At 45.4% G+C, this 24,367-nt stretch overlaps 1 protein-coding gene across 26 annotated transcripts in view; it reads left to right on the top strand.

Annotated features, from left to right (window-relative positions):
• STRIP2 (striatin interacting protein 2) overlaps positions 1 to 24,367 on the top strand; it is a 47,730-nt gene that overhangs the window by 11,450 nt on the left and 11,913 nt on the right. For 12 of the 26 annotated variants that reach the window (XM_067042194.1, XM_067042187.1, XM_067042188.1 and 9 more), the window contains 14 exons: positions 449 to 517; positions 713 to 819; positions 1,542 to 1,669; positions 2,546 to 2,749; positions 3,951 to 4,186; positions 4,437 to 4,502; positions 5,189 to 5,298; positions 5,387 to 5,403; positions 6,168 to 6,239; positions 10,155 to 10,229; positions 10,927 to 11,024; positions 11,481 to 11,607; positions 14,442 to 14,542; positions 17,870 to 17,936. In XM_067042194.1, coding sequence (XP_066898295.1) covers positions 449 to 517; positions 713 to 819; positions 1,542 to 1,669; positions 2,546 to 2,749; positions 3,951 to 4,186; positions 4,437 to 4,502; positions 5,189 to 5,298; positions 5,387 to 5,403; positions 6,168 to 6,239; positions 10,155 to 10,229; positions 10,927 to 11,024; positions 11,481 to 11,607; positions 14,442 to 14,542; positions 17,870 to 17,936 — 1,477 coding nt within the window. Of the gene's footprint in view, positions 1 to 448; positions 518 to 712; positions 820 to 1,541; positions 1,670 to 2,545; positions 2,750 to 3,950; positions 4,187 to 4,436; positions 4,503 to 5,188; positions 5,299 to 5,386; positions 5,404 to 6,167; positions 6,240 to 10,154; positions 10,230 to 10,926; positions 11,025 to 11,480; positions 11,608 to 14,441; positions 14,543 to 17,869; positions 17,937 to 19,551; positions 20,619 to 23,069; positions 23,205 to 24,367 lie in introns of those variants that run through there. The other 14 variants (XR_010842095.1, XR_010842096.1, XM_059074433.2 and 11 more) reach the window with 7 other exon arrangements.

Here is a 24,367-nt window from a genome sequence, read left to right as displayed (position 1 = left end):
GACCCAAGAGGGATGGGACCAATTCCTGTTGCTGTGCCCAGTTCTTTCCCTCATGGTTACAGCTCTAGAGGCAGCCTTATCTGCTGCTACCACTATAGTGACCCCCCATATTGTCTCATGCCTATCACCTAGGAGTTTTAGTGGGGTGAATTCTGTTTATTATTCACCAAGTGTTGCTTAGCATCTCTTTTGTGTCCAGCACAGTACTAGACACAGCGGAGATTTTAAGAGGAGCAAATATCATAGACCCTGCCCTTGCCTATCTTCACCACAGATAAGGGTTTGTCTAGGTGGCAGGAGAATTCTATGGGCTCCTCTACTTTAGACCAATTTCTTTAGCTACATAGCCAGGGAATGGCAAGTACTCATGTTTGTGCATATGATAAGTGTGCAACATGAAGTAAAGAGGCCTTACGGGTTCCTGTTTTCTGCCTCATCCCTGTGGCAGCAACAGCCAGGCCTGTAGCAGTGCTCTTCGGAAACCAGCCATCTCCATTGCTGATAGCACAGAGCTCCGGTGAGTGGGCCTGCCCATGGGATTGGAACGGGATCGTTAGCAATGGATTACCTTTGCCCAAATTTCAGACGCACCCAGGCCACTAGAAGTTGCTAATTCCACTGGGTTGGGCCACCACAGAGACCATCCCTGAGGTCTCAGACTACAGGTTGGAAACTGCCTTGGGAACCTCTTGTGACCCTTCTATAACCTCAGGGTGCTGCTGAGTGTCATGTACCTAATGGTGGAAAATATCCGCCTGGAGCGAGAGACAGACGCCTACGGGTGGAGGACAGCCCGGGAGACCTTCCGCACTGAACTGAGTAAGAAGTGGCACTCGAGGTGCCTGTGGCAGAGGGGAGGCATAGCATCTGCCTAGGAGAGACAAACAGTTCTTCTTTTTTCTTCTTCTTCTTCGTCTTCTTCTTTTTTTTTAGAACTAACATCCCTTCTTTTAAGACAGAGATACTTTGTGGTGGGCTTGAGGGTCCCTGTGTCTATGAGCTAGGCCCAGTCATATGTCTTCTCTGTATCTTGGTTTTAGGTTTCCTTGGTTATAAATGGGAATAGTCATCCCTCTCCCATTCGATCACAAATCCCATGTGAAAAAAATGAGTTGACTTACCTTGAAAATATGAGTTGGTATTGTCATCAGTCAGGGATAAAATATGAAGGCCTTTGGGATTTTAAAATATATACTATATTTGTTGATGTGGGAAAGTGAGTTGTGATCTACAAAATGCATTGAATTCCTCAGCCAGGAAGCATCTTTATTACCGTTGATTATCTTTATTACTGTTAACTTCTAGTTTGATATCCACCCCCAAGCTTTGGGAACTATGCCATTTTAACTCCATGACCTCCCTTATCCTGCCCTCGGGGGGTTCACTCTGGGGGCTCTGTAAGCCTCCTTCTAAGGACCAAGTACTCAGATTCTTTACGGGAAGGTGAGTGCCTTCCTCAGTGTCCAGAAACAGGGTTTCAGGGACTGGGTCTCAGCTGCTTCATCCTCACTTTCTCACTTGCCTCTCTCCACAACCCCCAGGCTACTCCATGCATAATGAGGAGCCTTTTGCCCTTCTACTTTTCTCTATGGTCACCAAGTTCTGCAGCGGCCTGGCTCCCCACTTCCCCATAAAGAAGGTCCTGCTTCTGCTCTGGAAAGTAGTCATGGTGAGTGGCTGATTCACCCCTCTCCCATCTCATCAGATCAGCAGTGCCCTCTGCCACCTCAGTTTCTTCTAGTCTGATTCCAGGAGGCTGGAGCTAGGCAGAAGAATAGGGCAGCTGTTAGTGGAGGGGCAATAAGGCTGTCCTAGAGAAACCAGATGTTCTGTTTCAGAGTAGGTTACCTATTTCTGTTGGACTGATGGGAGATGCCACTTTTTGAGTTGGGGTGTCATTGCACCTTCCCCTGATAGAGCTAATGTTTCATGGAAAGAACCCTGGCTGAGAGTTGGGAGATCTGGCCTCTGCTGATACTGAGAAACCTCAGGCAATTCTCTGTGTCTAAGTTTCTCTAGCTATAAAATGTGGGGTTTAGTGCCTGCTCTCCATCCAGATAAATAGAGGATTTGCTTTTAAAAAATGAAGTCCTCATAAGTGTATGGTTGCAGTTTTGTTACTAATTATTCAACCCTATCCTTCCTCTGACTGGCTGAACAACATACCTTCCAGGGCAGGCCTTGAGTGATTCTGGGAGGTTATAATATCTAGATCTGCTCCTTAAAAGGGGGTACATTTTCCTGTTTTTTTCAGTGGAGGCCCCCAGTGGTCCTTTTCCTTATTTCCGGTGATGTTTCCAGCCTTGGGTCAGTAAATAATGCTTTATCCTGACCCCTGAGCTCTGAGGGTTAGTAACTACCTCTGAGACTGGGGATGGTGACCACATTTTTTGCCTCCTCCTGTTTTATTACTTCCTAAGTGAGGAGGGGGTCTGCGGGGACTGGAGGTTGTGACTCTTCCTCTCCATCCATGCTTCCCTGACCTTGCTCCCTCTGACTTCCCTCCCTTCCTCTCTCCTCTGCCCCTTTCCCATTTAACCCTTAGTTTACCCTCGGTGGATTTGAGCAGCTGCAGGCTCTCAAAGTACAGAAGCGGGAAGAATTGGGCCTGCCTCCACTGGCTGAGGACAGTATCCAGGTGGTGAAGAGCATGCGTGCTGCCTCCCCGCCCTCTTACACTCTCGACCTTGGGGAGTCTCAGCTGGCACCACCACCCTCCAAACTGCGAGGCCGCCGTGGTTCTCGAAGGGTATGGACTAAAGCAGACAGTAGTGTTGTGACACTAGCTGGCCAAAAATCAAGATTCTAAGCAGCTCTGGATATGGTAGGAAAGAGCAGTAAATGACCCAGCTCTCCTGCCCCTGACTGGCCCTGAGACCAACCTGAAATCTTGGAGTCTATACTTCGGCCTCTATTCCCGAGCCCTGACAGGGTCCTGGGCTGTCAAGATGTAACATTGTGATATCACATCATAGATCCGTGTCTTGCTAAGGATCATTGGCCTAGACCTCAGTTCCTGGAGTTCCCTAGCACCCTGAACAATAGTTGGGGTATAATCCTGGGCATAGGTACCTGGTTGAGGCACTTTATCATTGTCTTCGCAGTAAGATTTACTCTGAGCCAGCCATGCTCTTATCTGGTCTTGGAACCAGAGGCTTACAAGATGACTGGTTAGAGTTCTATAGTCTGCATCCCTAGAAAGGTCACAATGACAGGTTGCACTGAGAGCTGACCATGCTCCCATGAACTTACCTGCCTGATCTACTTGAGTTCACCAACTACAGTCACACTCAGTAATCTAGTCTACATTATCTGCAATGTGGTTTTTTTTAACCTTTATTTTTTTGTTTTATAAAGTAATGCTTATTATAGAAAATTTAGAACAAATATAAAAATGTGAAGAAGGGAGAAAAAAAAGTCACCCACAATCTTAACAACCAGAGGCAATCACTGTTAACTTTTTGGCCTATTTCTGTCCAATCTTTTTTCCTTTCTGTGACAAGATTTAAAATTCCAGACTTGCTTCCCTCTGCCTAGCAGCAAGCTTCTGTCCTCCTCTTCCTCAGTCAGCCAGCTGGTGTATGCTCACAGAAGGCAAACTAATTGAATGTTCACCTAAGTAGAGCATAATTAGGAAGGAAAGTGCTGGCAAAAAAAAAGGCATCAATGCTTTCTGAAAGCTAAGTAACTGTGGCTTTGGGATTATCAATGCTCTGTTTCCCAGCCATTGGCGTGGTTGTGTGAGAGCTGCTTGTCCTGGAATTGGGCCTGGTGGGGACAGTAGGGTTGAGATGGGAAGGGAAAGGTCTCACTAGAGGTGGGTTCTTACTTCCATGTTCCCTGAAGTCTAGCAGCCTGTGAGTTGGGGTGGTCTCAGACAAGGATGCCCAGGGTGAGATCTCTGCACACCTTCCCTCTCTCCTTCCACCCACTTCCCTCCAACCCCCCAGCAACTCCTTACTAAGCAGGACAGCTTGGACATCTACAATGAAAGAGATCTCTTTAAGACTGAGGAACCAGCCACAGAGGAAGAAGAGGAGTCTACTGGCGATGGAGAGCGTACCTTGGATGGAGAGTTAGACTTGCTGGAGCAGGACCCTCTAGTACCACCTCCACCCTCACAAGCACCCCTCTCTGCTGAGCGGGTGTCCTTTCCCAAGGGCCTACCGTGGACCCCAAAGGTCAGGTAGGTTTGATAACACCAAGCACCCTGAGCTTCAGGGTTTCAGTCACTGGAGGCCCAGGGTGGAGTGGTCTATGTATTCAAGGCTCAATAAGCTGGGCTGGGAGTCAGAACTCCTGGATTTGAAGTTCCCTGCTGTCTTCCCCTACTGTTCCAGTTCTCCAGCTGGAGGAGTAGGAGCCCAGTAAGGTCCTTCTCTCAAGGTTTGCTTTTCTTCCCTTCTCTGGAATTTGTCTCTCCACCGTCCTCTCAGACAGAAGGACATTGAACACTTCTTGGAGATGAGCAGGAACAAGTTCATCGGATTCACTCTGGGGCAGTAAGTGACTGGTTGGTCAGAACTGGCCATAGAGTGGTTTTTAGGGGGCCAGGGGAGCGGGTGGCCTAGAGTGAGAGATGTTGCCTGGTCGTGACTATACAACCCAGAGCCATGGGCAGTTCCCAGTGACTGCTTTGGGTTCTTGCCATGGAGTTTTTTCCTTCCAGTTTCCTAGAACTTTTATGTTCTCATCCAGGTGTAGGACCTTGAGCAACAAGTCATTTCCCTCTTGAACATCAATTTCCTCATCAGAGTGTTATTAGATGGTCCCTGCAAGCCCTTCTGTAATGGGCCAGAATTCTGTGAAGAAGTGACATGGTTGGAACAGATCTTTCCCCATTCCCCCACCCTCTTGAATCCTCACTGGTTGCTACAAAACCTGAGAAACCATTGTTACTACCGTTTCACTGTCAAAAGTGTTGGGCAACATGCCCTTTTAAGTAGGAACCTGCTCCCAGACAAAGTGAATCCCCAAAAGACTATACAGAAATCCTAATTTTCTGGGACACTTCTCTGTACCATTATTCTTTTTGTGTCCTGAAGCAATGATGGAGGACCTGGTAGCTTGCAGAGAAAGATCCAGGGTACCAGATGGTGAAAGTGGCATGGTCCACATGACTCCAGGGGATATTGGTAATTCTCTCTACTTTTGACCCTTATGATCTGGTGTGTCTTGCATTTCACAGGGACACAGATACCTTGGTTGGATTACCCAGGCCCATCCATGAGAGTGTGAAGACCCTCAAGCAGGTGACCAGGGTGGGCTCTCAGTCTTCAGGGATAGGGAGCCATCAAGGCAAGTTGGATGACTAGGGTCCTGGGTCCTGGGTGGTGCTCTTCTGCCAGACACGTTCTGAACCTGTTATTCTGTACTTCCTCCGCAGGCATTTTGGCCAAAGAGGTAAAAAATCAGGTCTCTCCCTACCTATTAAGTGTCCTACATTTAGATAGGTGAACAAGTTCTCCTTTCTTCCTCTCATTCCTTTTCCCTTCTCTCCCACCTTCTCTCTCTTCCCACTTATTGCTTCCTGTCCTTTCCTTCTCTCTCCTTAGAGGCTCACTAACTTCCACAGGCCCAGGATTGAGTAGCAGTCTGTTCTGTATCCAAAATGTGTGTGTGCACGAATAAGAGTAGTCATTCCTTGCACAGACCTTGATCCCCACCCCACCATCATCACTCTGTACACACACGGACGCACGCACAGGTACATGCAGCAAAACTCTCAGGGCAGTGGTCCAGGGGCAAGGGCCTATTCTTGGCTTCCCCTTGCACGTTTTTTTTTTTTTTTTTAAAAGGCTGCGCCATGCGGCATGCAGGATCTTAGTTCCCCAACCAGGGATTGAACCCGTGCCCCCTGCGTTGGGAGCATGGAGTCTTAACCACTGGACTGCCAGGGAAGTCCCTCCCCTTGCACTTTGGTTGAAGGTAAATGCTAAGGTATTTGCTGCCCTTCAAATATGGAAATATGGAATAAATACTGTATTGAAGCACTTTGCTGCTGTTCATGATGCAAAGGTAAATAAGGCTCCTGCCTTCAAAGGGTGTGTGGTGTATTTGGGCTGACAGACGCATAAACAGGACATTTCCTTGTGATTGGGGAAATGATCACTGGTACACATGTGATCAAGTCCCTCAGCCCCTTGTTGATGTCTTATGTTTCCCAGCACAAGTACATCTCCATCGCAGATGTTCAGATCAAGAATGAGGAGGAGCTAGAGAAGTGCCCCATGTCTTTGGTGAGTCAAGGGGAGTCCTGCACAGGAGGAAGTCTGTCTGCAGTGCTGTTGCAGAACTCGCATGCATGCTGTTGGACTCTCACTGTATGCTCGGCAAAGCAAGGTCGCTACTTTCACGATACATTAAAGTTGGAGAAAAACGATAATAAGTAATTAAGGAAACGAGAAGACTTTCAGAGAATGGTAGATATGGTTAAGAAAATTTAAATAGGGTGACATATCATGTAGTAGGCTATTTTAGATTGGGCAGTCAGGGTATGTAGACCTCTGAGAAGATGATAGTTACTTAAGATCTGAGGTATAAGAAGGAGCTGGCCATAAGAACATCAGGGGGAAGAGCATTCGAAGCAGAGCGAACAGACTTATTAAGAAGGTGAGGGCTTCCCTGGTGGCGCAGTGGTTGAGAGTCCGCCTGCCGATGCAGGGGACACGGGTTCATGCCCCGGTCCGGGAAGATCCCACATGCCGCGTAGCGGCTGGGCCCGTGAGCCATGGCCGCTGAGCCTGCGCGTCCGGAGCCTGTGCTCCGCAGCGGGAGAGGCCACAACAGTGAGAGGCCCGCATAACGCAAAAAAAAAAAGAAGGTGAGAGAGCAAGCTCAGAATGTTAGAGGTAGTGGATGAAGGCTAGTGTGGCTGGAGCACAATGGGGAGGGGGAGGGTTGTCTGAGATGGGGTCAGAGAGGTGGCCTGGGGCCACTTTACACAGGACACTTAGGCGAAGATAGGGAGCTTGAAGTTGATTCAAGTGACAAAGGGAAGCCTTTGGAGATTTTAAACCGGGGAGTGACATGATCTATCTTTTTATAATAAAAACCATTGGCTACTTTGTAAAGCCTGGATGAGGAAAGAGTGGAAGCAGGGAGGTTGGGAAGCTCTTAAAATAGTCAAGGTGAGAGATGATGGTGTTTTAGACGGGGGTAGGAAGTGTGGAGACAGGGAGAAGTGGATGAATTTGGTTTATATTTTGGAGGTATAGCTGACAGGAGATGCAGTTCAATTGGCTGTGGATAGAGAGACATAAAGGGCAATCAAGAATAAGTACCATTTGTCAAGATGAGGAGTTCTGTTTTTTGGGTTTTTTTGTTTTTGTTTTTTAAATTATTTATTTTTATTTCTGGCTGTGTTGGGTCTTCGTTGCTGCACGCAGGCTTTCTCTAGCTGCGGTGAGCGGGGGCCACTCTTTGTTGCGGTGTGCGGGCTTCTCACTGTGGCAGCTTCTCTTGTTGCAGAGTGCGGGCTCAGTAGTTGTGGCGCAGGGGCTTAGCTGCTCCACGGCATGTGGGATCTTCCCAGACCAGGGCTCAAACCCGTGTCCCCTGCATTGGCAGGCCGATTCTTAACCACTGCGCCACCAGGGAAGCACCGTTTTGGGGATTTTTTTAATGTGTTTTTTTCCCCCGTTTTTTCTTTTTCTTTCGTTTCTTTTCTTTTTTGTGAGTGGGGGCGCTGTGCTGTGCGGCTTGCAGTATCTTAGTTCCTCAACCAGACACTGAACCCCGGTCCCACAGCAGTGATAGCGTGGAGTCCTAACCACTGGACTGCCAGGGAATTCCTAGGAGTTCTGTCTTATCAAGGGTTCTATTTTGGTTGTACTAAGATTTAGATGTCCATTAGACACCCATGCAGAGCAGCCAAGCAATTAGGTATATGGGTCTAGAGTTCTAGAGAGAGGACTGACTTAGGGAAATAAATTTGGGAACTGCTGACTCATGGACAGTGTTAAAAGCCATCGAACTGGCTGAGATAACCTGAGGAGGGAGTAAAGATAGAGAGAGAATGGAACCCAGGACAAAGCCCTGGGGCACAGCAATATGTCAAGGATGGGATGAGTCAGGAAAGGAGCCAAAAAAAAGAAAAACACTCAGTGAGGTGGGAGGAAATCCAGGAGATTGTGATGCCATAAAAGCTAAGCAAAGAAAGTCTTTCAAGGCTTCCCTGGTGGCACAGTGGTTGAGAATCCACCTGCCAATGCAGGGGACACAGGTTAGATCCCTGGTCTGGGAAGATCCCACATGCCGCAGAGCAACTAAGCCCGTGCGCCACAACTACTGAGCCTGCGCTGTAGAGCCTCTGAGCCACAACTACTGAAGCCCGCGTGCCTAGAGCCAGTGCTCTGCAACAAGAGAAGCCACCGCAATGAGAAGCCTGTGCACTGCAACAAAGAGTAGCCCTTGCTCACCTCAACTAGAGAAGCCCACGTGAAGCAACGAAGACCCAACACAGCCAAAAATAAATAAATAAAATAAATAAATTAATTTTTTTAAAAAGAAAGTCTTTCAAGAAGAAGGGGGTGATCAGCTATGTTAAATGTTGCTAATAAATGGTGCTTGTTAAGACCTGAGGTGCCCATCGACTTTGGCAACATAGAGATAACGGGTGACCTCGATAAGAGCAACCTCAAGTGAAGTGGTGGGGCTGGAAGCCTAGTTGGAGTGTATTGAAAAGGGAATGTAAAGAAAGGAGGTAGACTTCGTCAACATAGACAAACCACGTAGAAGTTCTGTTGTGAAGAGGAAGGTAGAAATGGGATGGTAGCCGAAGGAGTATGTCTGTCTGTGCCTGTCTGATTGCTTCTGTTTTGTCCATGAAGTGAGAGGTAGGGTCAGCAACTGTTGAGGGGCTGTGGCATGAGGGGATTGGTTTGAAGAGAGGGGAGAACGTATGAAATAGGCCTTTTAGATAACAGCAAGGCAAACGTGCAGGATTGCCAGGATTATTATCCATTTAAGCAGCAGCCGAGTTGTGTGGGATAGAAGGGGCCTGGTTACTCCTCCTTGCCTCAGGGTCTCATGGCAGTGACCCTTGTCCTGTAATAGAACAACCTGGCGGGGAGGAAGGACTGCACTGGCCAAAGACGACAGTGGCCTGAGTAGCCTCTTGATAAAGGGCTACTCTGATAAAGGGCTTATATGGGGTCATCACAAGGACAGAGCTGTGCGTGAGGGGCCTGGTCAGGAAGGAGGAAGGGGATGTTGTAGAGGGTAGTGGAGAAAGGAAGAAAATAGTTTCCACCTAAAATTTTCCCTGCTAATACCCCTTCCTGCCTCTCCAGGCCTTTATTAACCCTCTCTATTGAATCACCTACCTCTCCTTTCTGACTTTGGAGCAGCCCAGAGCTCTCAGATGGCCTCAGATTGACACCATAGGAAGTGCCTCTGTGTGGGGTGTCAGCTCCAGTGTCCCAGGTGTACCTGTGGCCTGAGCTAAGCCCAAGTATGTCCAGCAAGGCAGTAGTCTGAGCCAACTCCTTGGTGGGAGTTCTTTTTTTTTTTTTTTTTTTTAATAAATTTATTTATTTTTGGCTGTGTTTTTTGTTGCTGCACGTGGGCTTTCTCTAGTTGCAGTGAGAGGGGGCTACTCTTTGTTGCGGTGTGCAGGCTTCTCATTGCAGTGGCTTCTCTTGTTGCAGAGCACGGGCTCTAGGCGTACAGGCTCAGTAGTTGTGGCTTGCGGGCTCTAGAGCACAGGATCAGTAGTTGTGGTGCACGGGCATAGCTGCTTCGCGGCATGTGGGATCTTCCCAGTCCAGGGCTCGAACCCGTGTCCCCTGCATTGGCAAGTTGATTCTTAACCACTGTGTTGGTGGGAGTTCTGACTCCTGACCTAGTAAGAGTGACATAGAAAGAATTCTGGATTGATTCCAGATAACAGGACAACCAAAATCATAGATTTTCAGGGCTGGAAGAGCCCTCAGAGGTCATCCAGACCAGCCCACTGATCCTAGGAAGAGGAAATTAGGTCTCAGAGAGGGAAAGTAACTTACCCAAGGTTCTACAATGAATCATTAACACAGCTAGGGTAGGAATCCAGATCTGACTCCCAGATCTTTTCCTGCCACCCTCCACAACCAAGGAAACATAGGTTTTGGTCAACTGGAAAATGGCCTGGGCAAACTGTATGTTTCTTGCCATAGGGGGAAGAGGTAGTACCAGAGACGCCGTGTGAAATCCTTTACCAGGGCATGCTGTATAGCCTCCCCCAGTACATGGTAAGGAGATGGCTGGGCCAGAGTTGCCCGAGATGGTTGGGCCAGAGTTGCCCTTCTCAGCTGCGAGGAATAGATAGCTGAGAGCCCTCTTTAGCTGAGCCATCTGTCATTTGAGCTTGCTTCCTGAGCCTTCACCCCTCAGGCAAGGCCTTCTCTGAGCTTTCCTCAGGGCTCCTCCCAGAGGAAGAAGGACTTGGCTATACTCCCAAGTCCTTCTTTGGGAGGGGTGGAGAATGAGGTGGGATCCCTGCAGGATGCATAGGGGGCCCTCCTCCTAAGTAAGTGCCTTAGTCCCCCTGAGGTTTGCCATGGCTTCTGGTGTCCTAGTTGGCCTCAGGCTATGATGGTGAGGATGCTGATGATCTGAGGTAGACGAAGGAAAACGGTCAGGGAGAGAGATCTTGCTTATACCTCCCACCTAATTTCTAGGCATTGCCCCTCTCACTCTGCTCCTTCAGTCCTCTTTGAAAAGAGCAGTCTTGAAGCAGAACAGCCCATAAGCTCCCTTCTGGCTCCTTACCCTCACAGGCAGGCCTGTCAGGACAGGGCACCTGTTTGCCCTTCTGGAGGCTGGGCAGATTTGGTTATTGAGGGAGGAACTTAGAGAAAGGCTTTAAAACATTTCTCTTAGGGCTGTTGAATTGTGGAAGAATAACCTTGTTGAATGGGGTGGATTTCCTCATTTTCTACTTCCCAGATTGCTCTACTTAAGATTCTACTGGCTGCAGCCCCTACCTCCAAGGCTAAGACAGATTCTATCAATATCCTGGCAGATGTCCTGCCTGAGGAGATGCCGTGAGTGCTTCAACTGGGGCAGCTACTAAATATTAGCTATCCTGTCTGCAGGGTCTTTTTAGTCCCCACCTCACCTTGTTAACACTTACAGGGATTGTCTCCAAAGAGATCTCCTCTCTGCCACCAGTAGCCCCTTTCCACCACAGTGCTCTCTGCTGTGCTCTTTTCAGCTCAGAATTGAGAGTCTGGAGGGTAACATCAGTGCCAGTTACTGGCTGCACATGTATGTGGGTGGACATTGCCAAGGGATGAGCTTGCCAAAGGAGAGAGAAACAAAGAGATCAGAGGAGCTTTTCTCCTGACTCATAAGTGGGAACTCCGGAGGTTTCCCTAGCACAGTTCAGGTTTCTGAAGTTCTGGCTCTCATGTTTATTGTATCTGACCCAAATACCTGGGTCCTTGTAGGTCTTGCTCTAAGGTCACCCTCTGCACTGACTCTTCCTTTCCCCATTGTAGCATCACTGTTCTCCAGAGCATGAAGTTGGGCATTGATGTGAACAGGCACAAGGAGATCATTGTAAAGAGTATCTCTGCCCTGCTCCTGCTACTCCTCAAACACTTCAAACTGAATCATATCTACCAGGTAAGCAGCTTAGAGCACTTCTCCACATGTCTCAGGTATCCTCCAGGTCCTGTCTCCCAAAGGAGGAACGAAAGGGCCTTTGAGGTCCAGCTAAGCATCTTTCAGCCTTTTCATTGTCTCACGGAATCCAGATACCTGTTGCACAAGCTTGGGGTGGGAAGTGGGGAATTGTCCTAGAAAGTTGCAAATGTCTGTGTCATTTGAACATTATCCAGCGGTTGTGCATAGGAATCCCTAGCCTCTTGGGAATATGCCCAACCAGCTTTGAAGCAATGGACGTCAGGATTCAAGCATGCCACAAAAAGGGCAAGTGGGGGAGTGCTGAGCATACTTTTCTGTATGTGAAGCACTTTTTAAAAAAAAATTTATTTACTTTTATTTATTTTTGGCTGCATTGGGTATTCGTTGCTGCTCGCAGGCTTTCTCTAGTTGTGGTGAGTGGGGGCTACTCTTCGTTGCTGTGCGTGGGCTTCTCCTGTTGCGGAGCACGGGCTCTAGGCGTGCGGGCTTCAGTAGTTGTGGTTCACATGCTCTACAGCGCAGGCTCAGTAGTTGTGGTGCACGGGCTTAGTTGCTCTGTGGCATGTGGGATCTTCCCGGACCAGAACTTAAACCCATGTCCCCTGCATTGGCAGGCAGATTTTTAACCACTGCACCACCAGGGAAGTATCGTGAAGCACTTCTCTAACATTTGAGATGTAATTCTATACAAGACACATTTCTGGCTGTTAAGGGCTTTGAAGTTTTGTAAAGGATACAGATGTATAAATAGCCAATTATGGCGTGATAAGTGCTGTTATACAGGTAAGCATTGGCTGCTATGGAAACACCTAATCCAGCCTGAGGTGGAGAAGATGTGACTTCTAACCCGAGTCCTAAAGAAACAGATGTTAGCCAGGATATGGGAGTTGTCAGGGAAAGGTAGCAGGAAACGTTTCAAGCAGAAAAGCTAATTTGTGAAAGTCCAGAAGGGAGAGAGCAGAGTGCCTTGGAAACTAATTAAATGTTGCTGGAGTTCTGCCTGGAACGGAGGGAGTGGGGAGGTCTGGTGATACACGAAGCTGGAGGGGATGGCAGGGAGCAGATCATAATACATATGCTAACACACAGTTTTGAGTACTTACAGTGTGGCCAGCACTCTGTTAAGTTCACGTAAGATCTCATTTAATTCTCTCAACCCTACGAGGTGGGTCTTATTTTATTCCACTGAGGCTAAAAATGGTTAAGAATCTGCTTCCCTATGAAAGCACTGTTTGCCATGCTAAAAAGTTTGGACTTGGTGCTATGGGTGTTTCCAGGATATAGGAGAACATGGGAGCAGTGAATGGATGTTCTCTGTGGTGAGACATGGAGAGGAGAGGGAGCCTTCTCATTCCTGCATGGGGCCTCTGCCTCATTTTCCTCCTAAGGAGTCAGAACCAAGCTTGCTGTTAGGAGAACAGGAGCTCAGAGTGCAGGGAAGCCCCTGCAGGGTGTTTGTCCATGGCACATACTGTACAGCCAGGATATTTCTCCACTTTCGTACATTCAGAGACATCTTTGGGTGTGTTAGGTGCCCTGAGTACTCACACTTCTGCCAGTGTTTGCTGAGCAGCAGCAGCACTGGAAGGAGTAGGGATAGATGAGAAACAGCACTCCTAGTAGAAAGAGAACTGTGCATGTGTGCTTCTGTCTGCTTTTCCTGGTGGGCAGTATGTGGATCAACAGCCAGACAGGTGGGCGGCTTGATGGCTCTTGCCCTGGTCAGTGCATCCTGACAAGGCTGCAGAAATGTCTCAAGCTGAAAAATGTTTTCCATCACTTGATACTAGGTATGCCTTGGCTTCTCCATCTGAGGCTTTGGAAAATACCCTGGGTCAGCTGCCAGGGAGAAAGTATTAAGGCAGAAGAGAGAAATGGGCAACCAAGCCTGACTCCCCACTGCTAACCACACACTTGAGCAAAGGGCAGCTTAGCTCGCTGCCATGGCTATTTCTCGGTGATCAGGAAGAGCTAAGGGATTTAAAACACTACAATTTTCTGCTTTTTCAACCCAGTTTCTACACTTCCCAGCAGTCTAGGTTCTGGATCTGGAGACAAACGATGTCTGATGTTCCTCAGTGTATCATGGGCAAAATCCAAGTGACACAACTCCATGACACTGCCCCAATAGGTCTTCCTGGATGCAAACCCCATCCAGATTCAAGAGAGCAAAATGTAGCCCTATGTTCTGGTGTTCAGCCCATCAAAAAGATCTTGGACTTATTCTCAGTGCAGTATCTGTTGACTGAGGACTCTTGTTGATTCATTCATTAAAATACTGATATTCTAAGTATGGGGGCTAATATAGTGAACCAGACTCACGCTGGAGCCCACATTCCAGTGGTTCATTTGGTTACTGTGTGCCATATCCATCCTGACTGAGTGATGCCAGCAGTTGCTGGGCTGCACCTGTTCCTGATATATCAATCACAGTTGAAACCCTATGAGCCAGAGCTTTGGTATGGAAGACAACTCCCTCAGGGAGCCTTCCTTTCCTGTAGAGCTTAGGAACAAATCTCACAGCAATTCTTTCTATTTATCTGGAGTGGGATTTTCTTTCTGGCTTGTTTATGTTTTGTGCTTTTGGTCAGGTGCTTGCAACATACACACACTGCAGACTGTCCCCTTCTCTGTAGGACGGGCTGGCTAAAGATGGTTCTTCCCACTTCCCAGACAGGAAGACTGATAACACAAGTGGACAGTGGATATTCTTAGGAATGGATATTAGAATTGTACTTGCCTCTTTTTTTTTCATACAGACCTTCTACTCTCCCCCAAATAAGCATCCTTTCTGCTTTGATCTTTTAATTCAGTTTGAATATGTATCACAACATTTGGTATTTGCCAACTGCATTCCATTGATCCTGAAGTTCTTCAATCAAAATATCTTGTCCTACATCACTGCCAAAAACAGGTAAGAACTCTGGACAGGTTTATTTCAAAGGGATATTTGGGATGGTTGAGAAGTTACATAGTCTCAGAGCCAACTTTCTGTTCTCCTGGTGTCCCTGGTCCTTTCTATCTTAGAGCTGTCACTGTCAAATTTAATTTCCTTGAAGTGTTACTGGTGGGGTGTATGGTTTGGTCTCTTCACAAAGATATTTGTATTTTAATAGTTTTGAAAACTGAAAATACCATGACTCAAAGAAATGAAATTGCAACAATGAAATTTCAGCCCTGTGGCAGAAGGATCCAGAAAATATTTTTTGTGAAGCATTCTACTTGTCTGGTCAGCTCTAATTTTAGTATAAATCATAAGTTGGATCAATCACACTACTTTGTAAAGTGTTATACAGAATTTGTAACTAAAGATAAATAATAGAACCTTACTTAGATCAGTTTGTAGTTTAAAAAAATACAGGATTTTCACATCCATTATTTCATTTAATCTCCTCAGTAGTGCTAAGACATATCACAATAAGTTTTATTCCCATTTCACCATTTAGGAAACAAATTCACAGAGGTTAATTGACTTACTTAAGGATAACATGCTAGTGAGACCCCTTAAGTAAGCAGCAGAGGCAGAGTTAAAACATAAATTGCTTTCTGATCACAGTTGCTATGGATTACTCCAGCCAAGTGGGGACTTGGGGGTTTAAACAGAGTAGATCCTTGTTCCTCAGTTTGCTACTTACACAAAAACTAGAAGCATGATAATCAGTAGAGTTGACCAGAAGTGTTTTACCAGAGGCAAAGTTCATAAAGTAGAAGAAGGCTGACCTGACACTTGAGGTGACTGGAGAGTGGCTAGGAGATATTGCCCCGCCAGTCTGTCAGCACGGCCAGAAACTCCACCCTGGAGAGGCAGCCTACTTATACGTAGCTTAATACACACAAACAGAACCTGAAGTTACGGGACCTGGATTCCTGACCTGGATCTGCCACTTGCTAGCTGTGTCATCTCAAGTGTAAGACACTTTGTTTCTCTGAGACACAGTATTTTCATCTTTAAAATGAGAATAATACCTACTCTGACTATATCTTAGAGCTTTTATAAGCATTAGTTAAGATAAACATAGATGAGAGTGCTTTACTTTTCCTGTTTGGAGGAGGCCTTGGAGAATGGGTTTTTCCTAACTGCAGAGAGACTTGGGCACCACCCCCCTTAAAAATGGCACTGACGGGAATTCCCTGGCCAGTGGTTAGGACTCTGCACTTTCACTCCGGGGGCCCGGGTTTGATCCCTGGTCAGGGAACTAAGATCCCACAAGCAGCGTGGCACAGCCAGAAAAAAAGACACTTAAGACATACTAGTTGGATTACCGGGGAAAATGAAAGTGTAGGTCGGGCTGGGTAAGGGTCACAGCTTCATGAAGGTACCTGTGTGTATCAGTCAACCCTCTTAGTGATAAGGAACCAAAAAGAGCTGGACCTGGCCCACACAGAATGGGAATTTGTTAGGAGAAAATGGGCAGTATATCATCTCAAGGAACCTAGGACAGAGATGCAGCTCTGGGCCTCAGGGTTGGTCTGTAGCATAAGGAGCCCAGGAAGCTCTCCACCTCTATGGCCACCAAGCCTCTGTACCTCCACTCCACTTTTTCCTTTCTCATCGACAAATAGTTTTGTCTGCTTCCTAGGCCACTTAGTGAAATATGCCCACATGAACTAAACATATTCCTGTGCCATTTCAGAGACTGAGTTGGCTCTCAATCCCTGTTCCACATTCCCAGGGTTAGAGGCCCACCCTTGGATCAATCAACTGTGACTGGGGAGTGGGGTTCAGGAACTAAATGCACCCTGTACCATGGGCCTAGAAGCAGGGGGCAGACAATCCAATAGGTGTCCATCAGGTTCAATTTGGAGTTGGAAGAGCGGTAGTGCCAGACTACACCATTTGCTAAGCTTGGCCTGGATACAGTGGTCATCTCATGCGTTACCTGGAAGCTTTACTGTTGTATGATGTTGAGAACTTGAGCACCTACAGCTCGTTATTGCAGTTTCCTCATGGCTCTTACAATCTAGATATCCTAGAAACTTGTAACTTTATTTTATGCCCCCTTAGGCTAGAATTCAGTACAATGAGATTGGAACAAATCCATCCTTGATTTCCCACCCTCATTTCCTGGTTGTCAGTACCTACTTTGCCATGGGGCTTTGTCAGTGGGAGGTGGGTAGATAAGTAGATGAGCCAGCCAATAATGTTTATCCTAATGGAGTAGTGCAGAGCCCTGGGAGAATCCAGTAGGTAGGTCCACTGCCCTCCCCTCTCCTACCTTGGTTCCCTTAGGTTACCTTTGTGGGTTTCTTGGACAAGGTCAACGTTTCTAGTCAAATAAATTGTTGCATTTTGCTTGGATAGAAGTTTTGACTTTGAAATGTAGAGACAGGTTGAAGGAACACCATATTCCTCTTTATAGCCTATGCTTTGCCAACACCCTTTACCCATTTCCAACTACTCTAGTTCAGATGGATTGGTGTTTAAAACCTTATGGAATGTTGGAACCAGAAGGAGCATTAGAGATTAGCTAGCCTGAATTCTGCATTGTACCAGTGAAGAAGGGAGAAGAGGAAAGAAAAAGAGCTGTCATTTCGAGTCACCATGTCCCTGTCATCATGCGGTGCCTTATTTCCCTGCTGACTCATGCCTGCTTCCCTGGGCTCACCGCAGAGCCTCCAGCTCCCTTGCAGTTCCCCACTGTCTGTTTTGGGGGCAGATGCTATTACCATTCTTGAGCTACTAGATTGGCCCTGCTGCAGGAAGCTGCCTCTGTCTCAAGCTTCCTCTAGGAGTGGCTTCTGTGATCATTCCCCAGAGCTCCTGAGTTTCAGGAACATCTGGTAAGAGACACAGGAGAGGTCTTCATTTCATTCTCACATCCACAGGTTGTTATTATTGGGATGAGTTTGGGCAGCGTCTCTGGGAGCACAATTTTATGTACACGCATACACACAAGCATACACTTAAATGCAGAAACACAAATGCACACAAGCTTATGTATTCCTTTAAAGAAGGGAGGAGAAAGGTGGCTATACAGAGGCTCTCCTTCTGCTTTCTCTTGCCTCTGCCAGATAGGGGCCAGCCTGAAAGAATTCTGTTGGTTCCTCTCATGGCTATGAGGAGAGGAGACTGGATCTGGAGTTGCCTGGCACCAGAACCCTCAGTTTCAGCTGAAATCACTAAGCAGTTTTGGAAATAGATGCGGCCTGCTGAAGAGAAATACCTCCTGCCCCTTCAGATATAGCCACTTGCTGCCATTGCCATTTACCTAAAGCCTGTCCTTATCTCTGCATTTTGCAGTATCTCGGTCCTGGATTACCCATGCTGTACCATCCAGGATTTGCCAGAGCTTACTACGGAGAGTCTGGTAAGCAAGTGGGGATTCGATACCGTTTGAAATTACCAGGTGGCAGAGGTTGGCATTTGCTCTTCCTTTTCTTCTCTAGCCCCCTAATGCCCTCGTTTAGGAGTCTCAGATCAGTAGAGGCATACTGGCAAGAGCACAGAGGTAGTAGGGGTTTAGAGCTGCTGACCCAGTTGAGAAAGATTTGGAAAAGCTGAGCATAGCATTTTGTAGACAAAAGGGTCAGTGAAAAACACTAAGGAGGAGAGGGAATTTAGAATGATAATGAGACTGAAATTGAGTGTGAACATCTGTGATAAATGGCAGGAGAATCTCTTCTGGTCTAGCCTAAATCAATTATCTATCTTCTTTCTGCTGTGCTACAGAAAATACCCAAGGGTATGTACTTCAGAAAATACCTTACCTAGGTCTCTCTGAGGCAAAATTCAATATGGCCACAGAAGGATGACCCAGAAAGTTCTTCATGCTGGAAACAGTTCTAGGCAAATCATAGAAGTCCCTCAGTTATTCTGAATCCCATGAAACTGACTGATGAACAGCATGTTGAAATCAAGTGTCTATCTCATCTCTATAGCTCTTTAGATACACCTCAGCCCATACCTTCACCCTGTTGCACTGTAAATTGTTTATCTGTATCCGTTTCTCCATTTGACTGAAAACTCCCTAAAGGAAGAGATAGTATCATCTTCATTTTATATCCCCAGAGTCTAGCACCATGTTCAGTACATGGAAGGACCTTAATAAATGATCAGATGATGGCACCCGTGTGTGTCCCAACCCCTTGTCCCCCAACTTTAATACCTGCAAGATGTCACATCAGAGAAGTTTATTGTGCAAAAGTAGAATGGTACCTTCTGTGGCACAAGTTTTACAGAACCATAGGATTCTTGGCTGGAGGGGACCTGAGAGCCATTTGGCCAAACCCCCTATTTCAAAGATGAGAAGAAACCTGAGGGCCCAGTGGATGAAGTGACTCATCAGGTCCACTCCTCATGACAGACCCTGAATTAGAGAAGGACCCATGTCCTGAGACACTAAGTCTAGCACCTGTTTAAACACCAGGGCAGAGATTCCCTGTCTTACTTAGATGTGGTCTCAGCAGCCAAGGAAGCTGGGAGCTTCTTATCTCTGCAGAGAGAGGTAATAAGTTGTCTAACCCTGTTTATGATGTTATTCAATCTTTAAAACAACTGTATGAGGTTGGTATTCGTGTTTTATAGATGGAGAAGTTAAATAGCTGCCAAAACTTTATAGTTGAAAGTAGCAGAGCCAGGATGGAGACATGCAGCCCTGTCATTCAGAGTTGGAATTAGGAATGTACTTTCTCACAGAAACAGTGGTACAGGGATAGCATTAAAGCTCTACTATTAGTAGGGTACTTCAAAACATAAAGTCAACTTTTATGACCTGAATCAATTTCTTGATACAATGTGTTCTCTTTTCTCAATCCCATAAGTAGGAATTGATGGGAACTAAACTTTCTTATCTCTTCTGATTGACCTTTTGGGATATGAACAGAAAATTATTGAAATACTTTTTATGCCTCTGAGAAGACTTTATTGTTATCTAAGAGTAGGTAAAATCATGTATCTATTCTTGGGCTTCCCTGGTGGCACAGTGGTTGAGAGTCTGCCTGCCAATTCAGGGGACACGGGTTCGAGCCCTGGTCTGGGAAGATCCCACATGCCGCGGAGCAACTAGGCCCGTGAGGCACAACTACTGAGCCTGCGCATCTGGAGCTTGTGCTCTGCAACAAGAGAGGCCACGACAGTGAGAGGCCCGCGCACCGCGATGAAGAGTGGCCCCCGGTCGGCTCAACTAGAGAAAGCCCACGCACAGAAAAGAAGACCCAGCACAGCCAAAAATAAATAAATAATTTTTTTAAGAAGCGTGTATCTATTCTTAATGAAAAACAGATTCATGCTAGGGATTCCTGTCCTTTCTGTGAAGCAACAGTGGCGCCTGGTGGTTTCATTTGGTAACCACAGATTTTTTTATTTTTTACTTGAACTTAGAAGTACTTCCCTGAGCTCAGTCATGGACTTAACTAGCAAGTTTACTCCACACAGATCCTCAGTATAGTGGTTTGTTTATCTAAACTGATGGCTTCTGCACTCAGAAAGGAGTAGTGTTTATATGAGTAAGATTTATGTCTTTTTCAGGCTCAGTGAATTAATTGTAAGCACAGTAAATGTACTGGCATTTTAAGTGTATAGGATTTTCTTTAACATTTCAATTTTTTTTTCTGACTTTAAAATTGATATATACTATTGCAAAAAATTGGGGAAATACAGAAACATAAGGACTTTACATATGTTTCAATTCACATAGTAAAATTTAAATGTTCACAATATGATTTTATTAAACATTCTTAGAACATAATTTTTAATAGCTACATATACTATTACACTACTTAATTTTTTTTAATGATTGTTTTCTACTATTGTTGGGCATTTATTTCAGTGTTCTTTGTATAAATCTAAAATGAACATCCTTACACATGAATCTTTGACCTCATCTCTGATTATTTCCTTAAGATAGTTTCCTAGAAGTGGAATTACTTGACTAAGGTAGTCTTGATTCATATTTTCTCAGTTTTCTATATTTGAACTGAGTTCAACTTCATTTGGAATTCCAACTACACATATAATGGACATGAAATAAAGGCAAAGTTAATGGCACATTCATTTCTGTGGTCTTCTCATCTTGTCAAAATATCTAGCTCTATAATAGGCCATCTTTACTCATGTACTGAAGAGTTTCCTAACCTACCTGGTGCAGGAAGGCTTACAATTTCTAGATCTCCAAATGTCTGTATTCAAATTCAATCCACTAAACTAGGAAAAAATTAAAATTAACATAAGAGAAGGATGGTGAATGTATGATTGTGTGGAAGTTAGGTATGGTCTTTAGAAGGAGGTTGCTAGAGAAGGCAGTGGGTATGGCCTCAAGTACTGTAGGATGCTCAGCATCTGGGTGGTTGTTTAGAGCAATGGTATGAAAAACAGGGCGTGCAACATGATGCTTTAGGGGTGGGATATATTAGATCTTTTATATGTATTAATATCCTTTTTTACTTTATATGTACTTTTTTTTTTTTTTTTTTTTTTTTTTTTGCGGTATGCGGGCCTCTCACTGTTGTGGCCTCTCCCGTTGCGGAGCACAGGCTCCAGACGCACAGGCCTAGCGGCCATGGCTCACGGGCCCAGTTGCTCTGCGGCATGTGGGATCTTCCCGGACCAGGGCACGAATCCGTGTCTCCTGCATCGGCAGGCGGATTCTCAACCACTGCGCCACCAGGGAAGCCCACTTTATATGTACTTTATAACATATATCATGTTATTACAACAATGCATTTATAATTTCTAACTAAACATACACTGTATTTTGGAGTCATTGAGTATCAGACCTAGAAGTTTCTTAGTCAGTATCTTGCCCAGTCTTACTCTCTACTGATATGGAAGCAGGTAGAGTGGTAGTGTTGTCCAAAGCAGAGGGTAAGAATTTGCATGACCTAGCCATTTGCAAAGAAATATTTGTCATTTCCTTTCAGATCTAGGCAAGTGAAATTATTAAGTTAATTCTTAAAAGGTAGTTCATTGCAAAATTCTTCAAATTTGTGTATGATTTATATTCAGAAATACCTGTAAAAATATGTTCATATCACTTAAATTTATATACCTGATCCTTTCATCAATCTTTATCAGTTTTTATAACTTCCTAATCCAGATATTTACAGATATTACAGAAGATTTTTGTTATTGTTTTGATTTTTGTTTTCTTTATGTTCAGGTATTAAGGTCTCTAGCATTCTTTTTAGGCATTATTTGACTAGTGATTTGTGACCTCCTTAAACAAAAGTCTTTGTTTTGACATTCACCATCACTATTTAAAACCAATAACACCATTAGCATTATTGTTTCTCTATCCTAGACAAAATGTGAACATATCATAAGGTATATAGCCATTTTCCATGAGGTATTTATACAGAGGAAGGACCATGGATAAATGGTTTTTTTGCATTTTATCAATTTTCCTGGTTGTCACCCTTTCTGTAATGGTGTGATTTTTTAAACTCACATGCCCAGGTCCCTCCCAGGGCACAAGTAATTTGCTAAAGCTCCCCAAATGACTTTGAAATTTTCTATTCTCCTTCCTCCATACCTCCTCACATCACTTTTGAGAATCATAACTCTTATGATACCTAGATCTGGGTCTTTAACCTAGCAGTAACTTAATCAGAAGATGAACAGTAAATAAAGACAAAGTGTTAGAATCCAGTAAGTACTGGAAATCTAGGTTCAAGCCCTGGTTGGGGCACTTACCATGTGACCTTGGCCAGACTACCTTCCTCTTTCTGGGCCTCAGGTTTTGCTTCTATGGATAACAGAATTGGAGTAGAACAGCTAAGTCTCTTCCAGTGCTCAGATTCTAACCAATCTTATTTCCTCAGTACAAAAGGAAGAAACACTCTGTTCTTCCTTTCCACAGTCATCTGAGTTAATTATCCACTTAATTGACTTAAGCCTGTTTTTTTTTTTAATGTATTTTCTTTTTCTTTAACATTTTAACTTTATTTATTTATTTATTTGTTTATTTGGCTGTGTCGGGTATTAGCTGCGGCACGTGGGATCTTCGTTGAGGCCTGCGGGATCTTTCATTGTGGCGTGTGGGTTCTTCATGGTGGTGCACGGGCTTCTCTCTAGTTGTGCCTGTGGGTTTTCTCTTCTCTAGTTGTGGCGCGCAGGCTCCATAGCACATGGGCTCTGTAGTTTGCGGCACGCGGGCTCTCTAATTGAGGCGTCAGAGCTCAGTAGTTGGGGCACGCGGGGTTAGTTGCCCTGCAGCATCGGAGGTCTTAGTTCCCCGACCAGAGATCGAACCCACGTCCCCTGCATTGGAAGGCGGATTCTTTACCACTGGACCACCAGGGAAGTCCAGAGCTGGGTTTTCATTTGGCTTGGCTCACTCAGCTGAGCTATGGATGGATCTTTGAGAGCAGAACCCTTGTAGGGCCTTAGAAATGCTCTGAAAGGGTAGGATGTGGTTGCTAAACTGAATGTTCAGACCAAATGTGTATGCAAACAAATATTTATTTGTGAGAGTGGAACATGGGCAATTCTTTTTTAATTTTAGCTGGTTGAAAGTGAGTAAAGGTCTTGCTTTGAATACTGCTAAGTACCAGGAACAAGAGAATATAGCCAAGTGCTGCTGTTCACAAAATATATCCCCCTGCAGAAGTTTGCATCTTACTTAATATGCTGAGTCCTGAAAAAAAAAAAGAGGAAGGAAGAAGGTAACCTGCTTTATTTAGTTAGTTAGTTTCATAAATTTGTTTTTGGTTGCTTTGGGTCTTCGTTGCTGCACAGGGGCTTTCTTTAGTTGCTGTGAGCAGGCGCTACTCTTCATTGTGATGCATGGGCTTCTCATTGTGGTGGCTTCTCTCATTGTGGAGCAAGGGCTCTAGGTGCACAGGCTTCAGTAGTTTTGACACACGGGCTCTAGAGCACAGGCTTAGTAGCTGTGGCTCATGGGCTTAGTTGCTCCGCGGCATGTGGGATATTCCCGGACCACGGCTCAAACCCATATCCCTTGCACTGGCAGGCAGATTCTGAACCACTGTGCCACCAGGGAAGCCCTCCTGCTTCTTTTTAAAACATAAACATTTAGAAGTCTGTCTCCTCTGTTAGCCGCACACAATGTAACATCTATAAAACCTGATCTGTTTTGCACTAGAGTGGAGGCTCCCATGGAAGTTTCTCTTAGAACAAAACAGATAGCTTTCCTGGGACTAGTTCTAAACACAATATTGAACATTTACTAGAGGAAGAAGAACATTATTATTATTATTTTTGGCTGCGCGGCTTGTGAAATCTTAGTTCCCTGACCAGGGATCGAACCTGGGTCCCTGCAGTGAAAGCACCGAGTCCTAAGTGCTGGACCACCAGGGAATTCGCAGGAGAACATTATTTCTAAACAATATTTCTGAAAAGTTTCCCAGCAACTTTTTGATCCTCAGGCTTATTTCTTTCTTAGGAGAGCCTAATATTCTCAAAAGTCTTGGCTGTTCATTCCAGAGTTGATGTATTCTGCCTTGCTTGCTTCAAATTAATTTGGGAGATTAGGGGGTAATCTTCCACTCACCAGAAAGCAGTTCACTTCTACACATCTACCACTCCTACATTCTCCTTTCACATTGTAGACATGAGAAATTTCCAAGATGTTAGTTTGACCACCAAGTGTGTTAATTGATTTATATAGCTTCTGACACCAGTATATAGGTGCAAGCCCCAAAACCCAGACTCTTATTTTTGTCCCTGAAAGATGTCTCTATGAGTAGTTACCTGTTTCTGATCTGACATCCGTTATCTCTGGTTGGGTGCTCACAAGCTATCAAGAAACATTCAAGAGAAACACCTGGTTCCAATTAACCA

The sequence above is a fragment of the Kogia breviceps genome, chromosome 9 (genome assembly GCF_026419965.1).
Source record: "Kogia breviceps isolate mKogBre1 chromosome 9, mKogBre1 haplotype 1, whole genome shotgun sequence".
NCBI lineage: Eukaryota > Metazoa > Chordata > Mammalia > Artiodactyla > Physeteridae > Kogia > Kogia breviceps.
Note: the sequence above shows the minus strand (reverse complement) of the source record. Positions and strands in the feature narration are given on the sequence as shown.